Genomic DNA, 27247 nt, shown 5'->3' with positions numbered 1-27247 from the left:
GAAATAATTGGGCTCGACTAGTCATATAAACCGATGTACCATAGAGTCTTGTCGGTTAGCGCGCTCTGGACTATCAGCAAGAAGCCGACGACAAGTCTCAGAGATAAGTCATTGATAGAAAAGGGGGAAAATGTGATGTTATGGCCCTGTATAAACGGATCGTTAGCCTACACTTATTTGACACGTTTTCGTAGTTCGACTCAACAGCACTGGTAAGCATCTCTTTATTCACCTTTTGTCTTCTTGCATACGGTTCTTCATAATCGGTGGAGTGTAACCCAAGGACCTCTGGCAGGAGCCGAAACCATGCCATACGCTTCGATTTCCATGGAACCCTGAAACAAATGAATTCAAACGCCTTAAGTAAAAAAAAAAAAAAATCCGCTCAGCTATGAGAAAAGCCTAATGAAAGAAAACATGTGATTTCGCTTATGGCGCAACCTTACAATTTTGTACATGCGGTTCGCTCTTATCGCTTTCTTTGCAGGAACATTTCGAAGGCCCTAAGGTGTTGCTTGCTTTTTTTATATATATTTTTAGAAGGTAAGCGACGCGAAACCGCACATACTCTCAAGAGGATACACGGGGCGCCTACATAAAAATTACGGTTAACAACACAATGCCACTAAAAGATTCTAACATGCGCAGATACCTCGTGTGCTGGGATGTCGATTGATCAAAACGTCTAAACCAGAAAAATTCTACTTTAGGATGGGCAACACTGGAATATACCATGTTTTCGCCAAAACATATTTTGCGTCAACATTGAAGTGACGACTCATAGGAGTGTAAAGTGTCCTTCTTTAAACGGACAGATCCAGCAACCAATAAACAGACTAAACTTCCATCAGTGTTGATTTTCTGCTACATGCAAATGCCATCGGTCTCTGCCGTTTTTAAGGCAGTTAACGGATTTGCCGTATCGGCCAATGCTGCGACGTTTCTCACTATTGTTTTTTCTCCCTAGAATGCAACACCTGTAGGCTAGTAGAGGCATATGCATATAGCACACAGAACAACCGTATATGAATGTGAATATCCGCAAAGCGGCATCAGAAACAGAGAAATCGCTAAGTCGGTGGAGACTCTTGTCACGCAGGCTTTATAATCGTGACATGCATCATGTATGCAATAAAATTTATATCTTAGAAGTGTATATGAAACTGTTTAAACGCGAAAATAGCAGTATGAAAGCACATCTTGATTTTTTTAACCAGCTGCATTTCATGGAAACACGCAATCAAGAGGTTCTACCAGGGAGCGGGCTAAATTGAGAAATGCGTATTTATTGAGCTTACTTTTTCGTACAAGTGAAAAATAAAAGCCTCGCAAATCGTGGCAGTTAACGTTGGTTAGTACTAGTTTCTCACTTACGCTACGTTGTCATACACAGAGAAACCAAGTGTAGTAAAAAATCAGGCTGAGCTCTTCTATCGCTATAAACACAAATCAGTCTGCATGGGGGTAAAAAGCAAGTAAGCTGACTTCTACAGCAGACCCTTTTTAGGACAGGGCATTCTGCCCAAGGCCTGGGGTATATTTCCATAACTAAAAATGTAGAATAAACAAGGTTGTAAGTAAACAAATTCTCTCTTCAAAACTTTTGAAGTTGTTGCAGTTGCAAAAATTTTCACCAACGTTTCCACCTCCTCTATTCGCTAACTTCAAGGCCGCCGGTGTCGCCTTTAAAAGCTTCATTCCATTGCTAACTGCATCAAGTTACGGTGCTTTTGCATTGCGATTATGCCTCCGTTGTCAAGAACAAGCATTCCCTATATTTAGTGGTCGAAATCTACTTCGGGACTTCGGCAGCATATCCTGCCTCTAAAAGGGGAGCTTACTCACTACACAGCTTACTCACTTTTTACTTACCTATAAGCTCATTCGTGTTTATGGTGTAATTTTCAATTTCCCCATTTGACCTTTCACGGAATCCGGTATGTTGTGTCGCATACTTCACCTTTAATTGCCCCAGAAGAACCATTAGAGAACTTTTTCAACGCTTAAAGGTCAGTCTACTCACCGAGATGAGTATATAAATAATGGCATATTCTGGTAGTTGGCACCCTATAACATCAATAACGAGGGATCTGCGCCCGGTTTAGGCGGGAATTTATATTTTATTTCGGCGTTAAAAGTCGCGTAAAAATGCATGGTGGCGACCCCAAACGTTCATTTTGTTCAAGAAAGTGGTAGTCTCTTTTTGTAGAAGCATAAGTGAATATACTACGTGCGATTTGTATGCCCCATTGTCAGAGAAATGCACGTTTTGTTCTAGTAAACTGTAGAAGGCGTACCGCTTGCTTTTTCTGTAAATCACATGAATATTTATAGTTACACGTACGCAAAACGCAGGCACATTCCTACTTTTAGTTCAGCGTATGCTAGCAGAGACGCAAAAATAAACTCAGCCTATAGTGGCGCCATCTGGTCGCCAGGACGGGAACCATTGCTGTAAACAAACCGACTCTCCACTTAAGCCTAGGAGCGGCAGAATCGTCGCTCTGATTAGTAAAATAAAGCAAATTTATCTCTTATATGGTTTCTTATAGGCGAGATGGGACGAAGCGAAAGACAGGCGCCCCATTTATCGCCAGTGAACGCACTGAAAAAGGCAGCAACAACGAGAATTCAGTCCGAAGCGAGAGGTCCGGCTTCGACGGGCGCCGCCATGTTTGTCGCCGCGCGGCGGAAATCCAGATGGTTGCCAGATGAGACTACCATCTCATACAGATGTGTTCCCACATTAATAAATTCTATTTTAAAATGTTCTACCGCACTCCTTGGAACCACAGCTGGCTAAACGGTAATTTTAGTAAAGAGCTATCGGTTGCCGCAAAGAAAATATGGTCGATAAAATTCAGTAGACTGACCCTTTAAGGCAGCAAGCATTAAAAGTATATTATGCACTTTCTACGTTTTTTTCTCTCTGTCACCTTTTGCTTTATCCCCTCCCCATGTGTAAAGCAATCCGCCAGACTTATGGCTGGCTAATACATTCCTACTTTTTCTTCTCTTTCTTCCCCGGTGGTTCACGCTGTACAGAGCCATAGACTGCAATAGAGCTTACATCTCACTGAAGGAATTCACTTTTAGTTTTGTATAGACTTTCGAGCCGAATAGCTGCATTAAGTTTTTTTTTTTTTTCTCTTAGTATCCCTGCTGATGGCACTCACCATTTGAGACTTTCCGAGCTCTAGACGGTACTTTTGCAGTAGTCTCGCGATCGTGTACTTCACGTTCAACAGGCCCAGCCTCATTCCGACGCAGTTTCGCGGTCCTATTCCGAACGGTGCATGGGCAGTCTTCTTCAGTGAGGCTTCATTTTCCGGAGCGAACCTGTAGTCGTAGAATCGTTTATCACCACTGCTAAAGCTTACATGAAAAACATAGAAAGAAATGATAGCTTGCCTCTTCCTGTTGTAGTCTCTCCGACTCCGTTAGTAATGCAGTTCTTTCTTTTAATTTATCATAAATGAAGCAACTGCCGTAGCAGTCGCATAAATATCACCAAAAATTGCGTTTCTGCTTTTTTTATGCTTATTACACTGCAAGGAGAAAAGTAACTTACCTACACTAAGGATCAATCTTTGAGGACAAGTTTCATATGGATGGGAAAGAGAAGTCAGGATATGGCGGGCACGATTTCGCCCCTTGAAATTCTGCCTTTAAAGTTGTTATGACAACGATAGCAAGGCAGTGCATCTAAACTGAAGTTCATGGAAACTACGAGTCATTTCCGGAACAACTACAGTGCCTACCGGCAAACTGTTATTTTTATAATGTCTCAAACACTGTTAGGCATTCTACATAAGTCGCCCTGTTGAAGTTCTTCCAGAGCTGAACATAAAAGTTTTTTGTCAGTTTGAAACAAGCTGAAATACACAAAAAGAACATCAGCGCACCGCACTCGGTGCATGTTTGTAACAGAAAGTACGCATCAAATAAGTGGTCATTTTCCTCGCCGGCGCACCTTTCCGGAATGAACTCTTCGGGGTCGGGCCAGTAACGTGGGTCCCTTTGAAGATGGTACTGTGACACCATAAAGTTTGTCCCGGCTTTGAATTTCATGCCGTTGTATTCGAAGTCTTCCTTGGCTTGTCTCGTCACAAATCTGCATTAATCGAAGCATTGTGGCATTACCATGCGTAATCGTAAAGAGCATATGCAGCTACATACCGCAGTCATGTCAGACCTGTGCGCTTATGTGGAACGAGCTACGTTTAAGATCCTTGAGCCAAAAAGGTCAAGTATCAGTTCTGCAACCATTCCCCCGCCTGTGAATCTAAGTTCGATATTTACGAACAAACGACACGACTCCGCTTTGTATGAAAAAAACAGTAGAGTTTTAACGTGCTTGCATCGAGTAGACGTGCGAAAGCATATTGTTAGCCTGGTTGGCTCATGGCATTGCTTTGCTGGGTCGTCGGCACGTCTCGCGACTAGACTCAGGTTAACCTCTGATTGAGATTAACCTGATTTGATCTCTTCGCGCCGCAAATGGAAGTTGATGAAGACCATGGCGTGAAATGCACAGCGCGAGAGTGTGTGGCAGTTTAACACGAGGCGTGATCGGCTTCGGCGGTAGCATATTGGCGTACGTGTGCATTGTATACCGCTATGCTGATGAGCGCCCGAGTACCTTGGCGTTTCTTTGAGTGCCTAGAAACACAGTGCACATTACTGGAAAGTCTGCGGGCCAACTTTTAAGCGCTACGCTCAGACTTTAGTACCGCACGGTCTCTATTTTCGATAGGGCGACCGCATACAAACTGTTTCTCGCCACTAGATTTCATTATGTACTGTCAATTATTCATGGCACAAGACTTCAAATCCAACGTTTCCACAGAGTTTTCGCGACATCTGTGCGGGATTCGTCTTGTGTTTTGAATCAGTGATGTGTCATAACCTTTTCCGGCCTGTAAGCGCTGGCGGCCTCAGTTTAGTTCAACTAAACTGCATGTCCGACAGATGGTTTCACGTTTCATGTTTTTCTGGAACACTATAATGCTTTGCCGAGCATTATTTTATTTTCTAATGTTTCTGATCATCCGTGTTTGTGGGGATTCACGCACGAGGTGCGTTTGTCTGTTCGTTTCCTACTTGTTTGTTATTCTCCACAGTTTCTTTTCTCAGTGTGGAGGAAACGGTTGTACAAAGACTTGATCTTTATGCTCTTTCCTCCGTCAATGTATCCTCTGGGTATTTTGGTTCACCGGGACATGACGTACTCAAGAGAGTACATGAAATGCCTCTCTTGCCATGTACAAAAACATTTTTCTTTAAGCTGCGCACTGAGACATTACCCGTTAAAACATGGCTAGAGAAAAAGGGTATTTTCGTGTCTACGGTGAACCGTCGCCTTTGTGATGCTCCTGAAATGATTGAGCGTTGTTTTATAGAGAGTAAAGATGCATTACTCTTCTGGGACATCATGCAACGGACAATAAAAAAAGACCCTATCTGGCGCCGCATTCTATACGATTTCTAACTGCGCTACCATTTGTTGATGAACCCTTCGATATGTTATTTTTAATTGCATTACACAGCCTGTGGAAAACACGTACGCATGATGAACCGACATTGTGAATCTGTTGTTTATGCTGAAACCTTTTCTGTAGAATGATTGTACGCCTAAAAGACTTGTATCACCAGAACGAGTTTGAACCGGGGTGGCACTCACTCTTAGTGTTTTGTTGTTCACTGCCTTTTTTCTAGTTCTTTGTTGCTTCGATGTGTCATATTATGATGTATTAGCTATGTGATCCGAATTGATTCTTTTCTCGTGCTTCGTTCCTTGTGTGTGTTGATGTGCCACTCTTTTCTTCATCTGTGTAGATAACTCATCTACATAAAACATCGCGCCATTGTAATAAATACCACGTTGGAAAACAAAACCGACAGCATAGTTCTCTCGTTCAGTGGCCAGCGAAGCTGATCGGTTCGCGCCGCCATGGGTTCGAAACTCAGTCGCGGCAATATTTATTTTATATCTGCAGCCTCAAGGTCAGGAATGCCGCTAGATTCTTGGTTGGGTTTGGCCCCTTTAAATATTGTTTTCGCACTAAAGGCATCGATGCCATTAAGTTTCTTCGAAGTAGAATCTACCACGCGCCAGCAAAGCAGAGCGCGGTGGTTGTAGGCCATAACGCTATTTTCACTCAGGACGCTGTGAAAAAGGAAAAACGCGCTCAAAATGTAGAACACATAAGAATCCGCCTTTAATTAATGACTCGTTTCTTTTATTTTGACAGCGGTTGGTTCGCTTGTCTGGTATCTTTCTTTACTTATTCTTCATATATAAAATTTGAAAACCTTGCTCTAGAAATGTGAAACAATTATGCTGATTTCGGTCTAATAAAAAATTGAAACTAGTTCTCTTTAAGAAAAACTTCTGCCTTGAATATGTTTATATTCCTGCAGTCGGTCACAATTTTACTATATCTATTTTGGCGTTTCTGCGATTTCCGAACACAAATTTTTTATAGAAAACTTCGCAAGTATTTTATTTTTTAAATATTTCCCACCCCTAGTGCAAACGCGACATTGTCTTCCTTTGATATTTGTCCAACCTATACGACATGACAAAGAGAAGGTTGCATAGTCCCAATGTTGCAGCTCCCACTTTTATAACGAGACACGTATACGCCGCGGCGTGTGTTGTTTCAGGTTATACAGGCGTGTTAAGGTTATCCTAGTGTACGTGTTTGGCACGCCTGTTGTCGGTGGCTGCAAAGTATAGCCCGCTAGTGTTATACTAGGCAAATACGCCACATTATAAAAAAGACAGCACAGTGGGCTTGGCGGCAAGCGTTCATACTCATTAAACCAGCGTGAAAAACATAGACACCGCTGCGTTAGTCCTCTCCTTTGGGTTCCCGTGCTTCTCACTGTGGTTTAACTCAGAAATAAGAACTATTCTGGTGAAGTGGCATGGAAACTCCTGCATCTGAGCGCGAAAACGCTCTAGGCAAAGTGATAACAATGCTTATGCACCCGAGACTGGCAAAATTATTTTCTTGTGAAACTCTGTAGTGTATTTCTTGGGCCCCAATGATATTATCGGTGCCGGAAATGCTCTACGATTAGAATATTATATACGGAAATTCTTGACATCTAAAACTTCTAGTGTAGTCTGGATCAGCTTAGTGATGGCCCTTCTACAGCATCGTGGGTGCCGGTCCTAAAAAGAGCGCGGAAGTACTCTTGGACACCTCTTAGTATTTTTTTATATGCGCACAAATTATCTGGGAAACTCGGCATGGTTCTACATAGCAGGTATAAAGAATTCATGCTTCTAATAAGATTAAAAAGCGTTGGTGTATGTCTGCACTGCGGTGTAGACCACAACATTTCCCTCGACCACCGAGCGGAAATTGCCGAATTTCATAGGTCTTGGTGGAAAATATGAGATTCTATCGTCTAGCGCTGCACAGCTTTGAGCGACCAACTGGCCCAATTAATAATCATGCATTGTTACTTGAAGCTTTTCTATTAGTGAAGTTTTGCCACCAGCATTCAAGTTTCTATGATTTGTTACCATCTCGTTGTAACTGTATCAACTTCATAGCAATGGCTACTCTCTGACACAAAATAGAATATTATTTCTGTTTGTAATCCGGGCTTCAGACTTCACCTGGCCTTCGCTATATTTTTCAGTATGCGTCCTTACTGTTGTGTACAATATTATAAGTACAACACACAAACGCTCATTATCTGTATCAGTTTCCACGAATTCCTGGCAAACGGGACTCTCCGGCAGGCCTCGCTGAAAGCCGTATGAATGGTGCTACGAAACAGCGCTGATGGACGGGACGGAAGAAGAGTCAGACTCATGCGCCGACTGTATCAGCGCATGTATCAGTGCGTATCAAGCCGTATCAATGCGAGGAGCCCGAATATTTTCCTACAGCTGTATCTATAACTGCTCTCATGAGCTAGAAAATACAAGGTCGTCAATTCCATTCCACACGCTCTCAAAAAGGGCGCGTGCATGAAGCTCACAGGTGTCATTCTACCTCGATTAGTGTGCTTTCTCGTGTATACTTGCTAACGACACCTCAGCTTCCTTCGAATATTCCATGAGGTAGTAAGCAAGCAAATCTCTAAAACCACTACTTCCTAACGTTTGGAAGGCAGTTCTCAGTTGCAAAAGCGTCGTATTTCTTGGGTTAAACAGACATTTTGCCCAAGCTGACACAAGCCTGCTTTGGATGGCTTGGCTCGGGAAGGAGCACAGTAAAATAAATATAGCGGCCGAACACTTAGATGCTTCTAAATGCCTTTTGTTTATATTTTTTGATATTTTTACGACTATTTTTTATATTTTTGTTCGAGTGGAACTCTTAAGCTGCCAAGTTGCCTTCTGCCAAGCCGGGGGGGGGGGGGGGGGGAGAGTGACAAGCAGACGGCATGTGCCGCGATGAGGCGAGGGGAGTGGCCACGCCCCTTTCCGCAGTAACTATCTTGCTTACTGATTGGGATGGCCAGAGCAATCCTGCCGCGCACCCGATCTACGTACGTGTGGTTGACCATCATAGTGATTCACTTTCTGCCCTCAACGCTGTGCCCGGATGTTACGGCAGAGAGTCGATTTTTATCACAGAGCAGATAGTGCGTCAGGTTAGGATTGCTTGCGTAGCACAAAAAAAAAGTATAATTTTTGAATTAGGCTTACGTACATCAATCCCGGAGGAAACAGTCGCAGCGTCTCGTCTACAACTTGACCAAGGTATTTCAGTTTTCGCATGACAGTTTCATAATCAAGGGAGCCCTAGAAAAAAAAGAGAGCAGTGCCAAGTAGCAGTTTATATTTCGAGAGTAATCGCGATGGAGCAGCGTTTCATTATAAGCTGTTTCTTTAAAATGCCCATTGCTGTCACGCTAAACAAATTTCGTGCTTGCGACTCTTTCCCTGAAACACTCTTCTGCAAGATATGTGGTGTTCATCACTGCAACGGCAACATGTATTGGCAAAATCGGTAGAATTGTTTTTGTAACACAGATTTTGACATGCAGACAGATGTAATGTTGTGCGTCTGTTTGATTTTGGGTGATAAAAGACTGCAGGCATTGAACGTCTCTCAGGCTTGGGACGTTTTCCTACGCAGCTTTCGACACAGAAGACGCACTTCGCATGCATTAAAATTAGTTTTTGCCTTTATAAAGCTGTGTAACGAAGATCACTGGCTACTTAAAAATAGAAGCCACTCACCGAATCTGAAACCGCTTCCAAAATTTCATCACGGACCCTTTCTTGAACATCCGGATACTTAGCAAGAACGAAGGTGATGTAGCTCAGTGACGTAGAAGTCGTCTCAAAGCTGCAATAAATGCATCAAACGAGGAAGCTGTGTATACTAGTTTAACTAACCAAGACTAAACAAGCCAAAATAAAAGGGAAAAATTAGTCAATAATGTGAACAGAATTACGCTGCAAAGAATGTTTCTATTATTTTCACTATCGTGTTGCTAACATCGCTGAAACTGCTAACTGGTCAAGTGAATGGACGACGTCTGTCGATTGCCACTGAAAGTGACAAAAAGAAAAATAAGCCTACTTGGCATGAAGCACGAATAAAGAATAGATTTCATGCCCAACTTTCCTACACATTCAGCAGCTAGCGACATCTGTTGTCCGCCGGAAGCGGATACCGCGTAACTCAATGGGGTTATTGTAGACTCCTCATTTTGAGACAACAGAGCCCTGAGATATTCTGCCGAAACATGATGATTATCATGCCGACTGTTCCTCCTCGTTAAAAAATCTCACTTATGCAAGTCTTCTTGCGCCCACACGAACTCTTACCGATGGCCATAGATAATCAATGGGATCTACCAAAAATTCCAAATTGTCGTGGTGATTTTGAGTGTTCAGCGCCACGCGACACGTGGTGGTAGTGGTGCAAACAAGTAGCGTTTATCCAGGTTTTCTGGACTTGAAAGGAAATGACGGGGTGAAAATTCGCTGCGTTACAAATGCGCAACGTCTGCACATCGCTTGTTACGGTCTAAGGATTCAAATTTGGCGTGGGCTATAATCTTTTCAGTTTTAATGAGCATCAATATAGGTCAAAACACAAGCGACTTCAGGAGCTGTGCAGGCTGGCTGAAATATTTTAAACTATAGATACAGCTTTTTACCCTCGCAGCAGCTGCAAAACATCTAACCGTACGTCCCACGTCATGCCAAGTGAGGTCTGTTTCAATAAGCTGCTGGCAAGCAAGGTGTTTTGAGCCGCCTAGTGTCCCGTTAGGATTAGCTCCATGATCTAGATTGCGCCATCTACTGGCGCACACAACACGCAATGTGCGCGGCTTCGCTAAGCGACATTGCTGCTTGTCTTCTTGTGTTCTTTTACTTACTTTATTCGGTACACTATTTACTGTACCGAAGTGACAGACGTGCAAGGGACTCTCAGGTAAGGTATGCCACACCTGCTGGAAAACTGGGCCGATTGAGCCCCACTGGGAAAAGCCTTCGTTCTGAACTGAATCAAATTTTCGGCCGCAACTGATACCGACTATAATGATGATGGCGGTGATAGTAGTATGCAATATAAATCGCGTCGCCATTCCCGCCGTTGTTTGTCGTAACTAAAAATCTTAACATTCGTTCGCCTGCTGACCAAAAGTAACGTTACCTGGCAGAGCACAGAGAAGGGCGCGAGTGAAAAACGTACTTTGCGGGCTTGCATAATCTATGAGAGTCTTGGTTGGGCGCTGTCATTAGGAGAATTGAAACTGGTTGTGCTAGATCTATTACACTTTTTTACCCCTAAGAGGAGCAATAAATTCTGGAAGGTTTTTCATTGTTGTCGTTGACTGAAGGTCGCCTTAGAGCTCTCAAAAGGTGACATAATCAGTTGACGTTATACCTGCCGGGATTAAACCATTATTAACACCGGCTACATTTTTCATTAAAAGAAAATATAATGTCCCCACGGCAGAATTTGTCAGAGATTTCTAAACCGCAATAGATTTACTGCTCCTTTGCTTTCTTCGAACAACTTTTCCACGAACCTTTATAGTACTTCGAAATGTTTGTTTTTCTAATCTCACACAGTGGAAAGAATGGCGAAAGTGAGCAGTTTTTTAAATCTCTTTAGCTCTTACCCGCCGATGAACACCACAGCTGAGCTAGTGCATATTTCATCGGATGTCAGTGCCCTTGACTTGGCAAAACCTGCGCAATAAAACACACAGTCACCACACCCCTTATCAGGCTGCGAATAACTGATGCAGAGGCCCTACGGCACATCATGGTGTTTAGTGCAATTTTCACTCAAGCTAAGCACCATTGCCGGATGGACGAGCTTGTTTATTTATTATTCTGGTTTATTCATCGCATAACAGAGCTCATAAATTGGTCGCATATAAACGCGACAGCTTTAAATCTCCCATTCTGAGAAAAAATCCTTCGTCGTCTGAGGCGGCAGCTGTGGCGTTGTGAGTGAAAAGATAGGTGGCCCACCTATCACCTAGGCGTCGTGACGTTGTGACGTCATCATAATCTGCCCACCGGATTATGAGAAAACTGCCCACCGTGTTATGTGCAGTTAAATTGATAACTGATCGCGAGAGGTTGCTCGGGAAGAGCAACCTGGACCTCACAAGTCCGACGGGTGGCCGTTCTTGAAACAGCCACCTTCCTGGGGCAGTGGCGCATCGCTTAAGCGTTACAACACTCGGTACGGAGACTCCATGCGATCTATGACTGTAAAGTAGAGAATTAACAATTCCGCACATATAAACATGTAGGCAGAACCTAGGCGACACAGAGTAGAAACTTGCGGGCAAGGGATCTCTAATGATATCGCATTGTACTCTTAAGGGTGGGTTAAGCGTTATGTGACGTTGAAATAAAGAACAGTATCAGCTTCTGCGAAATGAGACGCAGAGAGGCCACCACTCTGCTGAAGGGATCCGTTAACGCTACATCGTCATATCCTTGTTAAGGCGGAGCTTGAGTGTCCTCTCAAGTTTCTTTTTTTATTATTACTTGTAAAAATTGTAAGTCAGAATTCACTTACAATTTTTAGGCTTGTATTTCCGAGTAGTATTCCTGCCTGCTGTTTCTTTCTTTATTTATTTATACTCATTACTTTACAAGCTCCAAAAGCACCATCGCATAATGGAATTGTAAACGAATTAGAATTGAAGGCAGCCAAAAAAAGAGTGGAGTATTATCAAGGTACAAAAGCAGTTAAAGAATTGCAAACTAAATTCGAAAGCACAGAGAAGAGCGCAACTGAGGCTTCATGCAGTGTTAGGATTTATTTTTTATGGTGCAGTTACCGGAAGCATATAATTTGTACTAAAACAGGTTTATCCGACTCCTCACCTTGCATCAATGCACCACTGCAGTGCACCACTATAGAAGGCTAGTGGCGGCTCACAATAAATAAATAAAACTTTAAAATATTATCGAATAAGGCAAAAATGTAAGTGCCAAAGGTGTGATGACTGCGACGTCGTTTTCGCTTCGGCATAGAACTTTTTCGTATTTTCTCTTTTTTTTCTCTCTTTGTGATCGCTGGACGACACCATCATTCACCATCTTGGTGGTATAACATTTCTGAACCAATTGATAAGTATTCTATGCACTGCAAAAATGAGCAACTAAATATAAAATATGCCAAAGCAAAGTGCGGAACGTGCGTCAGATATCATCTCTACCTAGGAAGCCTGTTAACGCAGCAACCCCTCAGGTTGAATATCTACCATGAACCAGAGAAATTCATTGCGAGCAAGATAGTAAGAACTCCAAATCTTTTTTCTTCTACATAGGGTGTGAAATGATAGGTGTAACATTAGACAGGAAGAAAGCAGACGAGGTCAGGGAACAAACGGAGGTTAATGACATCAAAGTCTAAATCACAGAGAAGAAATGCGTTGGGCTGGGCATGTAATGCGAAGGCATTACATGGTCGTTAAGGGTGACGAACTGGATTCCAAGTGAAGGACATAATTATATTTCTTAACATTTTGAGTTTTATACATGCCCCTAAAGAATCAACCACTGGTATTTGTGCGTTGAAAACTTTTCGGGGTTTTTTGGTGCACTGCGTCCCGTATCTCGGCAGAGTGTTTTTTCTTTTTTCCAGAAGGGCTAACCAGCTACTGGAGATGTAAGTTAGTAACAGTGATAACTACAGAAAATCGAAATTATCTCGTGACCGTGTCGCGCACCTTATCCTGTTTTTTCATTTATTTCTTGTCGTCATTTCTGTTTTTGCAACTGGCATACGGCGAAAACATGTCACGCAAGGTCTACAGGGGCGGGCGCGGAAAGCATGAGCTGAACACTTGATAACACCGCCTGACGAGCGAGTTTATCTCGTATGCTGACTGAACGGCACTGAAGTAGGACACAGGTTAAGGCGATAATGCACGCACAATGGTGTGTCGTGTCTGTCTTGCCATTCTTCATGTTCGGCTTCCGTGCTGTGCAGGGAGGTTGTTAACCCTAGGCGATTCTAGTATATCTGCTTTCTTCACCCTTCTGGCTTCCTTCGTCAGTCGATTGACTACGCTCAAGTGTTTTTCATTGTTCAATGTAAAAAGGAGGCAATGATCAATAGCGGAGTTTTTTTGTTTCCATCCACGATCGAGATAACGCCCTGTCATATTGCAAGCAACAAATGGTGCAAATGTAGAAAAAAATTATTCACTCAGTTTGGTCGAATGCGAATTTGGTGTTGTAGCACTTCGGTTTTCACATCGGTTTATGTGTTAAGATCCTGTGCTCACGGATGACAGTTGTTGGGATAGCTATAATGGGTTAATGCTCATATATGCGGAATTGGTCGTTTTCTCCTTTACATCCATACATTCCTGGGAGTCCTCGCACCGCTCATGGCGCAGTGGTGCAGCGATCAAGCAAAGCGCCACTGCCCATCTATTCGGTGCTGGTATTCGGTGAGACTTGGGTTGGGTTGAAACCCAGATTACTCTTCCCGAGAAAACTCTCGCGATTTGTCTATATACGCACACACGTGGGCAGGATGTCCACTACGTGGTGCGCAGGGGAGCAGCGTGCTGCAAAGCAGGCTTCAGACAAACAGACAGACAGACAACCACAAACAGCTAAATGCGGGGAATGCTCTAAGTGCAAGAAATGTTTAAGCCCAAAGAGATAAAAGGGCTCTTTTAGCCGACGGGCACATTTTCATGTTGTAAGTAGTAAATATTATTGGTCAGAACCCCACTTAATTCAAACTGGGGGATAATTAGAAATGACACTTTTCTCTCCTTAACATCATTTGTATCAAGAATATTGAGATGAGCGTCTCATTAATTAGAACTCTGCCTGATTTCAGTCACTTTTCGGCCCTCTTCGAAGTCAAATTATCTAATTCCGTTAATATTCTTAGTGTTTACGCACTCTCCGGTGTTTTTTTTTTTTATATGGTTCACGCCAAAATGTAGCAGCCTTTGACAGAAGCAGGAGCACGTGAAGCAGCTCAAGTAGAATACTGGCGGTCAATAAGTGCGTCAACGACCTTAGATCAACAGAAAAACAGAATAGCTGCGCTATAAAAAAATGCGGATTCCGATTACCGTTCTTCCGCCTGGTGCCATCCTTCAGTTCGGAGTCCTCAACGTACTCCGCGTCGATGAGATTTTGCAGTATGTCAGGTTTTCGGAGCTGCGGGGGGGGGGGGGGGGGGGGGATATAAAAGAGAAGTAAAATAATACAGCGAACACACCCGCTAAAACGTTCTCACATGGGCAGCTTTACCTTAAAAAAGCTCCGCTACAGTCGGTCCAGAATATGTGTACGTATCGTCAAGAACAGGGTATTTGCTGCCACCAGCAGTCAAATTTGTTGACAGTAATAACATTCGTGTAGTACTTTACGTTTCTTCGAAGCCGTTTTTTACATAATGTATTTGAGTGTGGATTCAATGACGTCTTGAAGTAAGCTAGCATTGGTAACGACAGCAGACACAGAAATCATGGGAACAGGACAGGTTCTGTTGCTGGTCCTGTTGATGAAACATTTATAGCTCAGTAACGAGGTATCTTCAGCCGATGAGGGAGGATGGGCCCCGCGTCCAAGGCCCTATATTATCTTGCCGCTGCCGTGCACCAGGTGATTAGGTTTATTTGACCTGTCCGTCGTCGTTATTTGTGCTGAATGTTTGATTGTGAACTGAAATATTTATCCCAGCTGCAAGCTGCGCTGTAATGAAGTGTGGGAGTCTGCCCCAGTGGCTTGAACGCTTGTTTCTCACCGCTGCTTTGTACTGCACTGCGTAAGACGCAAATGTTTATTCCCTGGTTTCATACAATATTTGATGACAGGCGATTTATCTTTAAAGAAAGTAAACACTTCTCTTCCTTTCACAAATACAGTAAAAATAAGATGTCAACAGAGAAAAATGAATGGGGAGGAATGCACAATTTACCGACGGGTCTTTTTTTCTCATCTCAATAATCTTGGTCGTCTCCTTGCCGAGATCTTCAAAAGTGAACTTTCCAACGGCAGAAACGAACCAGTAGAACGGCTTCATCCATACTGTCAGCCTCGTAGTACTCTCTGCAAAGCAAAAAATGATATTACAAGTCTTGAGCGAACAGGAAAAGCGCAGTAACTTTATCACTAGTCGAGGACGCGCGAACCCTCTGAGAGAAGGGCAAAAGGGGCTGAAAACATCTGAAACGTAAGCCACCGTAGCTGAGGGCTGACGATTATTTTTAACCGGCTCGAGTTCTTTAAGGCTGCAATGCTGAGGTATTTATAACTTTGGTTGAAATTTACGATATTCCAGGATTTCTTTATTATATTTCCTTAATTCATTGCAGAACTGTAAAAAAAACTGCTAGGTTTATAGTTAAAAATGAATACACGATAATTAAGTTTTGCCTCCCACGAGAGAACTTAGTAACAAATAATTCCTTTATAGAAGAGCACGAAAGACATAATTACTATTTCGAAAAGGCAAGGGTTGCACTGAAATAGCGTAACCCTGTCGCAAAAGAATTTGTGAGTCGACGGAAAACAAGTCGAATTAGTGCCTAAAGTTTCAAGCAAGCAGTTTTGGGCGCAGCTAAAATGCTAATCGCGAGGCGCGGAATGAAGGTGTTTAAAAAACTATACGTACAGAATCAAAATACACGCAAAAGAAAGTATTTGTGACGAGTGATTTCTGATAATATCCAGGTTTTTATGTCCTGTACTAATGACAAAGCACGACGAAAGTTAAGACATTAAAAGCAACCCCATAAAAAGGTACCCTTCTGAAATGACCCCGAAGATCACAGGACGTGCTCAAGGAAGAAGGATGCACTATAAACGCTGCTAAATAATCTAGTAGTTCTTAGTGCATGCCTTGTATTTTCTGTTGATACCCCTTTTACATTTTTGTCTCTACTCTTTATCTGTTAGCCACAGTTGCTTGTGCGCCATAAAACTCCATATAACTAACTAACTATCTTTATCTGTTAAGCAAACAAGGGAAGGGGATGAGGGGCTCGTTATAAATATGACAGAAGCCAACAGCCACAGAAACCGAGGGGCACAGGGGATTTTTTTTAAGTTATTTATTTTGTGGTGTTGATCAATTTAGAATATTACTGAATATGTTATCGTTTAAAGATAACTGATTAGAAAAGCAGAAGAAAAAACAACCACCTGCCGCCGGTGGGATCCGAACCCACGACCTCCGAATTACGCGTCCGGTGCTCTACCTCTCCGGCGGCAGGTGGTTGTTCAGTTATCTTTAAACGATAACATATTCAGTAATATTCTAAATTGATCCACACCACAAAATAAATAACTTAAAAAAAATCCCGTGTGCCCCTTGGTTTCTGTGGCTGTTGGCTTCTGTCATATCTTTATCTGTGTGGTAACAAATGGCCATCTTTATGGCTTCTTAGAAAATAGGTCTTTCGCCTCGGCATAGAGTAGTCTGATGCGTGACGTACGTGCGATCACATGGAGGGCTCCCTTCATGATACCCCTGAACGTTTTCCTGGCCGTGTCAAAGAGAGGGTGGTCGGGCTTTCCCTGAAAGCGCTCCTTGATGCCAAAGGCCCCCCGAGCCGTGTAGTCCATCGCCAGCTGCTCGAAGAGGTGCAGCATATGTACTTCTTCGCCCGTGTCGGCGTACTTCTCCAGGGACTCCATGAAAATGTCAGCGTCTTCTTTGAGGCTCGGAATTGTCTGCGCCGTGAAGAAAACAACACTGCCAGTCAGTGCAAAAAGCTGGGCACACCTAACTGCTGTAGGGCTTCACGGCGACTTTATAAAGCCGTATGAGTGGGAGGAAGACGCTATTCCGATCAAGACTGGGCTCAGTTTATACCGGAGGAATTCTTCATTGCAACGTTGGTTTGCAGGCTTTAGGTGGTGTACCCCGACATACTTGGACGCTTCAAAGCGCGAGCCACACCGTGGGCAACGGAGGTACGTTGCAGTTAGGGTCGAGAGCAAAGTTCGGACTTGGAGTCGACAGGCAGTTCTGAGAGACAAAGCAGCAATATGCTTCATAGAATGCACCGTACTTGGGGCCTTTAAAGAAATAATAAACAAAATATTCCACTCTGCTGGAATGAAAGTGGGTGATAGGGCGCTTTAACGAAACACCTATTAAAAAAAAACTTAATATGACATATTTCATTGTACATATCAGCTGTGTGCGATGCTTGAATATTCACTACAGTTATTTTACTTTAGCTCGTTAAGTGCTGTACACCGTAGTTTAATCGTGATAGGCGACACAAAAATAGCTCAAGAGATTAATAATTAGACAGATAAATTAAGATAGTACTACAATACTGCAGCGTTGACTGTAAGTGCTAAAAATATGTACATAAAAAAAATTCATTGTTATCGTAAGTAGGCAAAATACGAAAGACGCCGGCAGCTTACCATTTTTAATTTTGCGGTGCTCATGCTGTAAGCCACTGCGCCTCGTAGGCTCTTCCACTGAGCGCCTTTGGCGTGCAGCAACGATTTCCCGATGACAGGGTGCATCTGGTCAGTCATCATCGTCAACTGCAAAGTCGAACGTGTTGCTTCTAAGCTACAAAACGGGCGATAAAATCAAAGATAACCCCCTGGTGGCTTATCTTCACTCATTGTTCATTTAAATGAGGGAATCTGATGAACAAACTTGACTGCATAATCAGTTTAGGTTAAGCTGCCGTTCTCTTGCAATGTGCTCAAGAATTTTTTAAAGAATTTACTTTTCTGTACTTTTGTGCTGCATTTTATATCGCATCGGGCACTATAATTTATATATTTGATGTTGATTTTGGCAGTATTGTATTTTTCAGTCACGACAGGCACTCAGTTTGCGTGGGCATAACTTTTTTCTGTCTATTATCGTAATCGTAAGCCAATCTTTCCCTTTTTCTATCTAGTCCTACCCACATTCTCTTAGTGTTGCAACCTCTTTCGTAACAACCGCTTCAGCGGGACGAGGTGTGTTGTACTATGCAAACACTTTATATATTTTACATATACTTTCGCAAAATATTTTTGTGTCTGGGCCAATAAAGTTAAGTTAAAGTTAATTTGTTCAGACAAGTGTGAGCGACGCTGAGCAATTTTAACATATGTACGTACTTCTCAGGATGCAATATTGAAAATTTAGACACCTATCCTAAATTGTAGGAATATTTTGGTACTGTACTTATGAAGGCGGAAATAGATGGTTTATTTCCTGATGCACGTTCCGTGTGAAGTTTTCCTTTTTTTTTTGAACATGGAACCTCGCGTGTAAATGGTTTTCATTATTGCAGGGGAGGTGTATCTTCATCGACCTGTCCGCACGATACCTTCGCAATGTCCAGCCCAACGGTACCGGTACCGGCCCGGTCTATATATACCCCGTCAACAGTGGTGGTCAACAACACGGCTTTACTCTTGTATGGCAGAACGTAAGCCCCTAAAAGCTTAAGATAACTAATTTTTTGCTTTCAAGTTAGTTATAGATGTAGTGTAATCCTTCTTTACGTGGAATTTGCATGCGCACTCATTTCTTAAGGAAACCTGTAAACGAGGCATGCTTGTAAGAGCCCTGGCGGCGTGAACGTCCTAAAGGCGCTGCCGATAGGCCCGGGGCAGCGTGAACCTGTCGAACAGTCCCCGACCTGTGCGCTAATATTATGGCTCTACGTCTGATAATGAAAATTCTCCCCTTTGTAGCATGCTGCGGATTATTATCGCCTAAAATCTCATGAGGTACCTGTGTTTGCATCAAAATTTTAAAGAAAATTGAATTTACGTGTTTGTGTGGGGTCATATGAATAAACATGCCACAGTATTATAGGCGATAAATACAGGGAACAAAACCCGTATCACTTGGAGAGATTCTTTGAGTTAATATTAATTTCCGTGTTTTCTCTTTCTTTTCTAAGCAACTTTGGGATAATCTGGCCGACCGGGAAGAGTAGGGACACGATATCAAAAATGTGGTAACTGCTTAGTTGGAGGCGTCTTAAGCACTTATAAGAATTCAGTGGATTAGACTCGCTCTGAAAAAAAAACTGATAAGAAAAACAGTATAGCGGTTTTCTCTCTATCTTTTTTTTTTTTTGTCTTTTTGAATGAAGACACCAACGCTGTACACCTGAAAGCGCGACTGAATTCACTGTTCCTTTCCTTTCGTGACCTGCGCACAGATGGAAGCTGGTGAAGACGACCGTGTTGGCCAAGGTCACCCTCATTCAAGGTCTCGTTATTTTCCCCGCCATTACCCTATCACGTGACTAACTTCAAAGGCTTCGCAACACACCGGCATTTTCCAAGTTAGGAGGAAAATAGGGCTTTCGCACGAAAAAAAAAAAAGAGACCAGCCGTCCAGGACAGTGTTATTGCCCTATGGTGAAACATACTGCGCGAAGATGCCCCACGTGACCAATGCTACGAAAAATCCTACGCGTGTTTATTTCGCATTTGCCACCGCTGTTCCTGAGCGAGTCATGGCGCTTAAGCAGCAAATGGTTAGCCATCGCAAGGGTGTTTTTGTTTCTCTGTGCCAAATAGAAAAAAGATGGTAATTTCTAACTCCTCCGCCTTCCAAATGAGTTGTGTGCATGTTATCCAAGTTTCATCGACGCGCTAATACGCGCTAATGCTAATAATAGGCAGCATATCATTTGGAAAGTAGGAACGATGCACTTACCCCACGGTCGGTGAAGTTATGAAAATTACGCACGTACACGTATTCTATGAAGTCGAGGTCACTGAGCACGACGAAAGGCGCATCGCCATTAAAGAACCTGCGGGAAGGAAACCATGCGAAACAAATCAGTGGAAGAGGACGTTTGTCAAGGACGTATTTCCCCTGAACTGAGCTGAGGCTACCTTGAACCGAGGTACTTGAGATACTCAGTTTTAGCCTGATTAAACCGCTAAGCAGTTAGGACTACTACTAAGGAACCAGAATGTAGATAATCATTTGCAAGGACGATCGATAGTGAGTGGAGAGTCTACTGCCGCACATCGGAAGTGCTGGTTAAAAAAAGCATTTTGTGGCCAAAGTGCTGTTTTCTCGTGAGTGTCTGTGAGGTTATTGGACGGCAACAACGTTATGTTTAGCGCTGAAACTACACTGGTTGATCTTTCTTCCTGCTTTGTAAAGATATAGGTCTCTGCACGCATTGCACAGCGCGAAAAACACGTAAGCGAATTGCATGTGGGATACTTACATTTTCTTACAGTATTATAGCAGCGGTGAAGAAGACTCGTTCGAATTTTCGTCGGCATCAGTTACCTCCTCACAGATGGCATTCTCAGCATCAACATTAGCCTAAGCCATTTTCACTGAAATACGTAATGTTAGGTCCCCTTGTGAAAGACGTTTTACAAATAAAATGAACACCAGTTGAATGTCATCAATCGCAGACCTAGCGCCCATCAGCCTACTCCACGTGACGCAGTTATAAGAGCTTATATAAACAACCGTTTTTTTTCTCTATTGTTTGCAGCACTCTATACAGATTTTGACTTCCAACGTTTTTTTTTTTTTTGTCATATTACTCGGGTATTGTGATGGTTGTCTTTTGCAATACAACGCCAACCTTTTCTAAGGTATAACATCTTTCTTGAGTTTCGTTGTTCACTACGATAAACAAAACACGAATTATGTGCAAAAATATTCCCCCATACAGCGTGAAGGAAGTTAAGTACACAACAAACGAAATGAGTTGACACAGGCACTTTACCCGAACACGCTGCCATATTTTTCGATCCACTTTCCGATGACCTTGTATCTTTCCTGTTGAGAAAAAAATACCAAGGCTGAGATCAATAGACATTGGTGCTTTATAAATTGTTCTAATATTTTAAGAACTATAATTCGACTATCACTGTATCTCTTTTCTTCCTTATTGCCTAAAATTTGTAGTTTTGTCGTACTTCTGTGCAATGTGAGAAAGAGAAATAAGCTTTATGTTCCGTTTCACCTTACCATGGAGTGGTATTCCCGAAGGTTTCCCCATATCAAGTTTGGTTCCGGGCCGGGTATGCCGATCTTCTTGAAGTAATTGAAGTGATTGCGCCGCCATCTGAAATTGGAACAAATGGTGCAAACTTCATGCCTGTGGCTGCTATGCTTATGCCCTACTGATACCGTACAGAAAATTATGACCTTGGACGGCGTGGAAGTCCGCACATTTTTACTAGGGTAGAATTTTCACAAGGATGTCAATTTCGCCTAGGAGATATGTAAAACTGCTGTACAGTGCCATAAGTGAAGAAATACTAGGAGCCCCTCCCTATAGAGTAACTGTGGTCCCCTGCCGCCGCATTCTTTTATGAGGCGCAGGCACTTCTAAAGGAGTGAATGTACTCCCATTTAAGAAAAAAAAACTAGAACCGAGCGAAGAATCGAACCTCCGAACTTTCACTTGCCAGCCAGCCGTGCAACCTCTTCATTCAGTTTTTCTTGTTTCTTTTTTTTATTGCCTGGCCGGACATATCTCGGAAACAGTATACGTAAAAAAAGAGACGTGCCAACCTGCTTTACTTCGCGCGTCGACACAAAATATTTTCGGAGCTGCCAAATCATTAGATACGCTCAACCATTCGGAGTGCATTCGTTGGGCTCTGGTAACTTCCCGCAAATATTTCACACTACCGGTGAAGTTTTCACACACACAACAAATATTTATGCGTGGCTCCCATTCTTTTCTTCCTCAGGCTGCGTAGGCTAAGCACCATAATTAAATCCTGTTAAAGCCCGCCGTCGTATTGAACCGAAAGGTATGGAATGCCATGAGAAGTTAGTGGTAGGTATTTTTTAAGTGCCTTAGAGGATGTCTCAGTGAAAAATGTCGTCCCAGCAACCATAAATGTATGTCCTATTTTTGCCAGCTTTTTTCCATAAAGTGAAATTGTTTAATCAGCTGATGGCTGATGTTTTTCGCGTCCAGCCATGTTTTTACAGGGAGCTTATCTGTGTGGGGCCTACGCAAAAAAACAATATTTTATCGAACACCTAACAGGCATGCTCTTTAGCCGTTTTTGAAATCTTGTCCTGAGTCTTTATGGTATCTGAACCTTTTTTGCTACACTTTTTTATTATTTTTTTTCCACCGGATTGATTCACGTTGTTGATGTAAACCAACCCGCCCTTTTAATTCTCTTAGTTGTGAACAGCTATATTTTTTGTCAAGCTACTGCAGCACAGCCACTAGCTGACAGTTTTGTAAATGGCCTATGCATACTGTCGCCCTTTCCTGAACATGAGCGCATCTAGTCAATGCCACATTTCGACTGCAACTGGGACGAACATCGTGGCTTTTAAACATATATATGCATTAACGGAGCTGCACTTCGAATCTGGCGTCTTTTTCCTGCGTGCATTTTGGGAACTCAAGTAATTTAACTAGTCAGCAATGGTCAGGTCGCTGCGGCGTTAGTTTGTAGGCGCTGAAACGCTGAAACGATCTACACGATAGCTGCACGCTTTCGGAAGAAATTTCATGACGTACGGTGTGTTGAAAGTTTGGCTTTCGTGAAATCAGATAACTGGTGTCATCTTAATTAAATGCATTAAAAATCAATGTAGCTTCACCAACGTCTACGTCGAGCATTCAGGTCACAATACCACTGCAAATATAAATATTCATAGTGATTTTTAGCAGCGATTTCTCAAGGTTTGCGGCAGTATAGTAAAGGTGTTCTCCTTGAGCCAAAGCGTCGGTCTTTTTTGCGAAGTGTTTTTTCTCGGAAGGTCGTTGTTGTAAAACAGATGAACAAAGCTCGAGTGCCACTTCAGAATCCTGTGGAATGTTTTCACTTTGCGAAGGAGCTGTTGTTGTTTCGCAGAAACTGCGACACCTACGAGGCAGTCTCTAACTTACGTACGCAAGTGCCTACCTTCATTGAATGATGCTTATTGAGAGCCTTTGATGATGTAGATCACTTTCTTTCTACCGGTCTGCGGGAGAGCTCTCTATTTACATTCAGCGAAATCACCGAAGTAATTTGCAGCGATGTAGGACACGGGTGACGATAAAAACTACAACGTTTCTTGCAAAACAAAGTAAGATTTCCTTCTGTCGACCCTTTTGCCTATCACATAAGTAAGTTTCATTAAAAACAAAGAATAGTCACGGGACCTCGGTTACGTACCGTTCTTATCTAAACACGCCCATATTATTACAACACAAAAAAACAAACACAGCTAAATGTACACGTTCACAAACACTGAAGTGCGAGCCGCAAAGATTTACCACAATATAAAATGTAAGCAGTGAGAAAAGCAAAAGGGAAAAAACAGAACATGAATACGCACAATCACACTGAATAGCTTATTCCATTGAATGTCATTTTCTTATAAGTTAAATAACACGTTACCTGCAAAAACAGTATCAGTGTCGTCTGTTGCCTAGTCATATCCCAGGCTGTGAGAAAAAATAGCGGTTCACGCACATTGTCACTGCGCACATGTTATGTGCGAAGAATGCACAGACGAGTAAAGAGAATGAAGGTAAGCCAGTGGAAACAGTGGTTGTGAACCAGCAAGATGTGCAAAAAACCTGCAATCTTGTTTTCAAGATATAATACGCTTGAAAAAGTTTCAAAGTGACTGTAGCTGAAACCGTAAGCGGGAGCTTCAGAATAAACCAAGCAGAACAAAATGACAAAGGCAGGACAAACGACGGGCGTTGGTCTCTGTCTGTTGGGCCGCCGTGGTGGCTCAGTGGTTATGGCGCTCGGCTGCTGAGCCGAAAGATGCGGGCTCGATCCCGGCTGCAGAGGTCGCATTTTGACGGAGGCGAAATGATAGAGGTCCGTGTACTGTGCGATGTCAGTGCGATGTCAGTGTCAGGCTCTTCAGTCCAAAATGGTCGAAATTTTCAGAGACCTTCACTACGGCGTCCCTCATTGCCCGAGTCGCTTTCGGACGTTAAATTCTTGTAAACGAAACCAAATCATCTATTTGCTATGACGTGCTAAGAGAAAAAAAAAGCTGTTTACGCTAGAAATGAAGGTTTTAAAATAAAATCCAGCGAATACCAAGAAAGCAACGACAGTCATCGCCGCTCAAGCCCATTTAAACGTCCAGTATTTTCTCTTTGGGAATACACCTGCTGTACACCTTCAGCGAGCGATCATGATTGCATTATTCTTAAAGTTTAACCTCGTCATCAACATCCCTAGTTCGAATCGAGTGGAAGGAAAAAATGTTTTTTTTTTTTTCAGATCTAAATATCTCGGCAATAAATACGTACTTTACTGTCGAAGGAACGTCAACCGGTCCGCCAAAAAGCCAACCAATCAAACTTAACTGAAAATAAAAATTGGTTTGCCCACTCATTACTGCCGCTTTAACGATAAAAGGTAGTCCAAATGAACGTTTGAAAATAGTTTCAATGTAAAATGCGGCTCAGTTCCCAAATACGCAGTTACAATTCGGTAAATACAGATACCACAACCCCGCGTTTAATTTATACCAGCGAGGATTTAAGCATAGAATGAGCAAGGCTCTGCCGACATCCGTCGATGCTGCGCTACTGGATAATAATCTGCATGGAGGCAAGGGAGTTTTTGTTGCAAAAAAGGCATGAAGGTAGCTAACGCGGGCAGCTGCGTTTGCATGCCATATCCTGCTGTGCCGTCCTTTTGCGGAGCTCATACCACCAATAAATAAATTCAAAACCGGCACTGAGTGTGGCATTACCCATTCTCGTAACAAAAGACGAGATCAGAGCTCTGTTTTTCTTTACTCACATGAAGAGTGCTGTGAAAAGGCACACGCCCAAGCCGAGTAGCACCACTGTCGCCAGCATGTCGACACCGCCGACTCCGCAGACGTGCGCCTGAAGCGGTACTTTTACGCAAGCTGCCCGTGTGGAGAGGGGAATACGCGGAGAGCGCAGATACGTGCTGCGACGACTGAGCATTCACTGCCGTCGGCCATTTATCTCGCGGCACGGAATACTTGGCCACTCGAGTGGTCGATGAAAAAAAAACAATAACATGTTCTCTCTGTTATTTCCATTTCTTGTACTGGCTTTGGCGCAAATCGGGCAAGTGGATAATTTGATTTCAGGATGATTCCATTAGAGAAGAGCAAGCAGCGATGAAGAGACCATGAGACCATCATGAGATCATGACAGACCAAGAATAAAGAGAGCTATATGCCATGCTTATGACGCGAATTGTATTTTTTGTGTTTTACAACTCCCGCCTTCTTATTTGCAGCCGTATTTTCTCATTTTCTGGAAGGCTAGAGCAAAATTCGCAACCCCGTACAAAGCAAAGTTCATAATGGGGTCTCCGGTTTGTAGCTGCCCCAGCGGCTGACGTCAGCAGTTTTCAGGCGTTCAATGGAACATTTCCAGCGCATGCTTGGGTTCTGCAGGTTGTCTATAGGTTTGACTAGCATTATAACCCACGTCTTAAATTTAGGGGCAAGTAGGGATAGCGATCTCTGACCCGGAAGGGCAAAAATTTCGAAGGGCACTTAAGGTTGTTTACGTGCTGTGAAGGCGAAAGCATTAATGTGTCATTGTGAGCGGTCGACCTTGACGCAGGGCGCGCTGAGAAATGAAACGAAGACGCACCTCCGAAAGTTGATTCAACTAACGGTGATTCAACAAAGATCACAGTGGAACACTCAGGCGCTCGGTTCGAATACCTACCACGAGCTAGCCTGCAACCTGGCTAACCACCCGCAGCTGTACAAATGGTTGCGTCGCAATTTTGATACGAAAATTGGTTTTGTAGGAAAAGGAGATGGCGCCTATATGTATCATATCTCGGTGGGAGATTTAAGACGTGATGTCTGGGAAGACATGCAATTCAAGGCGCATATGTCGTCGGTTCCAATGCCTGTCGCAAGCTATCCTGCAACTTGACTATCATGCGTAAGCTGCACCCAACGAGAAATAGTATTACACCACCCTGAAAGCTGTACGACAAGCGTTTGCGTCACAATTTTGGTACGAATGTCGCCCCATGAATGGCACCACATGAATGTCGGCCAGTGGCGGGTATATATAGACGAACGACATGTATAGGATTGTCTGAATTGGCGGTGCTCTGCTTGCTGTGTGCGTCGTATGTCTCCTTGATGACGTCACCCTTCTTGCTTGCCATCGCAGGGATTTTCTTTACCATCTGCGAGTACATATACACGCACGCACGCACGCACGCACGCACGCGCGCACGCATGCACACACACACACACACACACGCCGCCATATTTTCTCGTAATGGGCCTAGTAATGCTTTCGCCTTAAAAAGTGCACAAAGATTTGTTTAGTGACACAGCCTACTGCGCATTCATGGCAACAAAACAGGGCAGTGCACGCGTGCATTCCTTTAGGGTGTAATCGACAGGCATAGCATGGACTACATCGCAATTTGTTTTTCAATAGTACTGTTGACCAAAAGAGAAATTTGGTAATGTATTTATTATTTCGATTAAACACAATTCAAAGAAAGTAAAAGGAAAGACAACCACATGGCACTGGAGGGATCCGAACCCACGCCCTATGCAGTCGCATACGGTGCTTTGGCAACTTATGTACGACGGCACCTCTTAACTTCTACTTTCGCACTAGACCATTCGTCACCAAGGGGGAGCTAAATATTCACCGCTGTGGCTCATTTTCTGCCGCGAAAGCTGCAGAGAGCTCTTTGGGGACGAAACCGGTCTCTACCAGCTGAAAAAAAAAAACATTCATCACGGCAGGCCAAATGGTATGCAAGGAGGAAGTTGCGCTCGCCCATAGCCTGTCAACATCTCGTGGCACGCCATGGTCGCGCCGCCGGCAT

At 43.1% G+C, this 27247-nt stretch overlaps 2 protein-coding genes across 2 annotated transcripts in view; one reads left to right on the top strand and one right to left on the bottom strand.

The window, feature by feature from the left end:
- Positions 1-210: 210 nt before the first annotated feature.
- On the bottom strand, positions 211-25329 carry LOC149372000 (cytochrome P450 3A14-like). Its single transcript, XM_089566361.1, has 14 exons — positions 25196-25329; positions 21426-21522; positions 21181-21233; positions 20139-20235; positions 17879-18004; positions 16933-17170; positions 15414-15544; positions 14563-14650; positions 11116-11185; positions 9215-9323; positions 8682-8773; positions 3974-4114; positions 3177-3339; positions 211-335 (listed from the first exon to the last, which is right to left on the bottom strand). The coding sequence occupies exons 1-14, from the start codon at positions 25252-25254 to the stop codon at positions 258-260; spliced, it is 1542 nt and encodes a 513-aa protein (XP_089422487.1). The 5' UTR covers positions 25255-25329; the 3' UTR covers positions 211-257.
- Positions 18703-27247, top strand: part of LOC149371999 (uncharacterized) — a 69533-nt gene continuing 60988 nt past the window's right edge. The window contains exons 1-2 of the mRNA XM_089566363.1: positions 18703-18891; positions 19636-19685. Coding sequence (XP_089422489.1) covers positions 18797-18891; positions 19636-19685 — 145 coding nt within the window. The 5' untranslated portion in view covers positions 18703-18796. The remainder of the gene's footprint in view (positions 18892-19635; positions 19686-27247) is intronic.

This window comes from Amblyomma mixtum, chromosome 1, assembly GCF_055824585.1.
Source record: "Amblyomma mixtum isolate Tamu chromosome 1, ASM5582458v1, whole genome shotgun sequence".
Lineage (NCBI taxonomy): Eukaryota > Metazoa > Arthropoda > Arachnida > Ixodida > Ixodidae > Amblyomma > Amblyomma mixtum.
Note: the sequence above shows the minus strand (reverse complement) of the source record. Positions and strands in the feature narration are given on the sequence as shown.

Coding starts and splice junctions, on each gene's coding strand:
- LOC149372000 (XM_089566361.1), bottom strand. CDS start 25,254: ATGCTGGCGACAGTGGTGCTACTCGGCTTGGGCGTGTGCCTTTTCACA. Junction 17,171..17,878: donor GCACCGCAAAATTAAAAATG/GTAAGCTGCCGG, acceptor TTCACGGCGCAG/ACAATTCCGAGCCTCAAAGA. Junction 3,340..3,973: donor GAAGAGTTCATTCCGGAAAG/GTGCGCCGGCGA, acceptor CTACGACTACAG/GTTCGCTCCGGAAAATGAAG.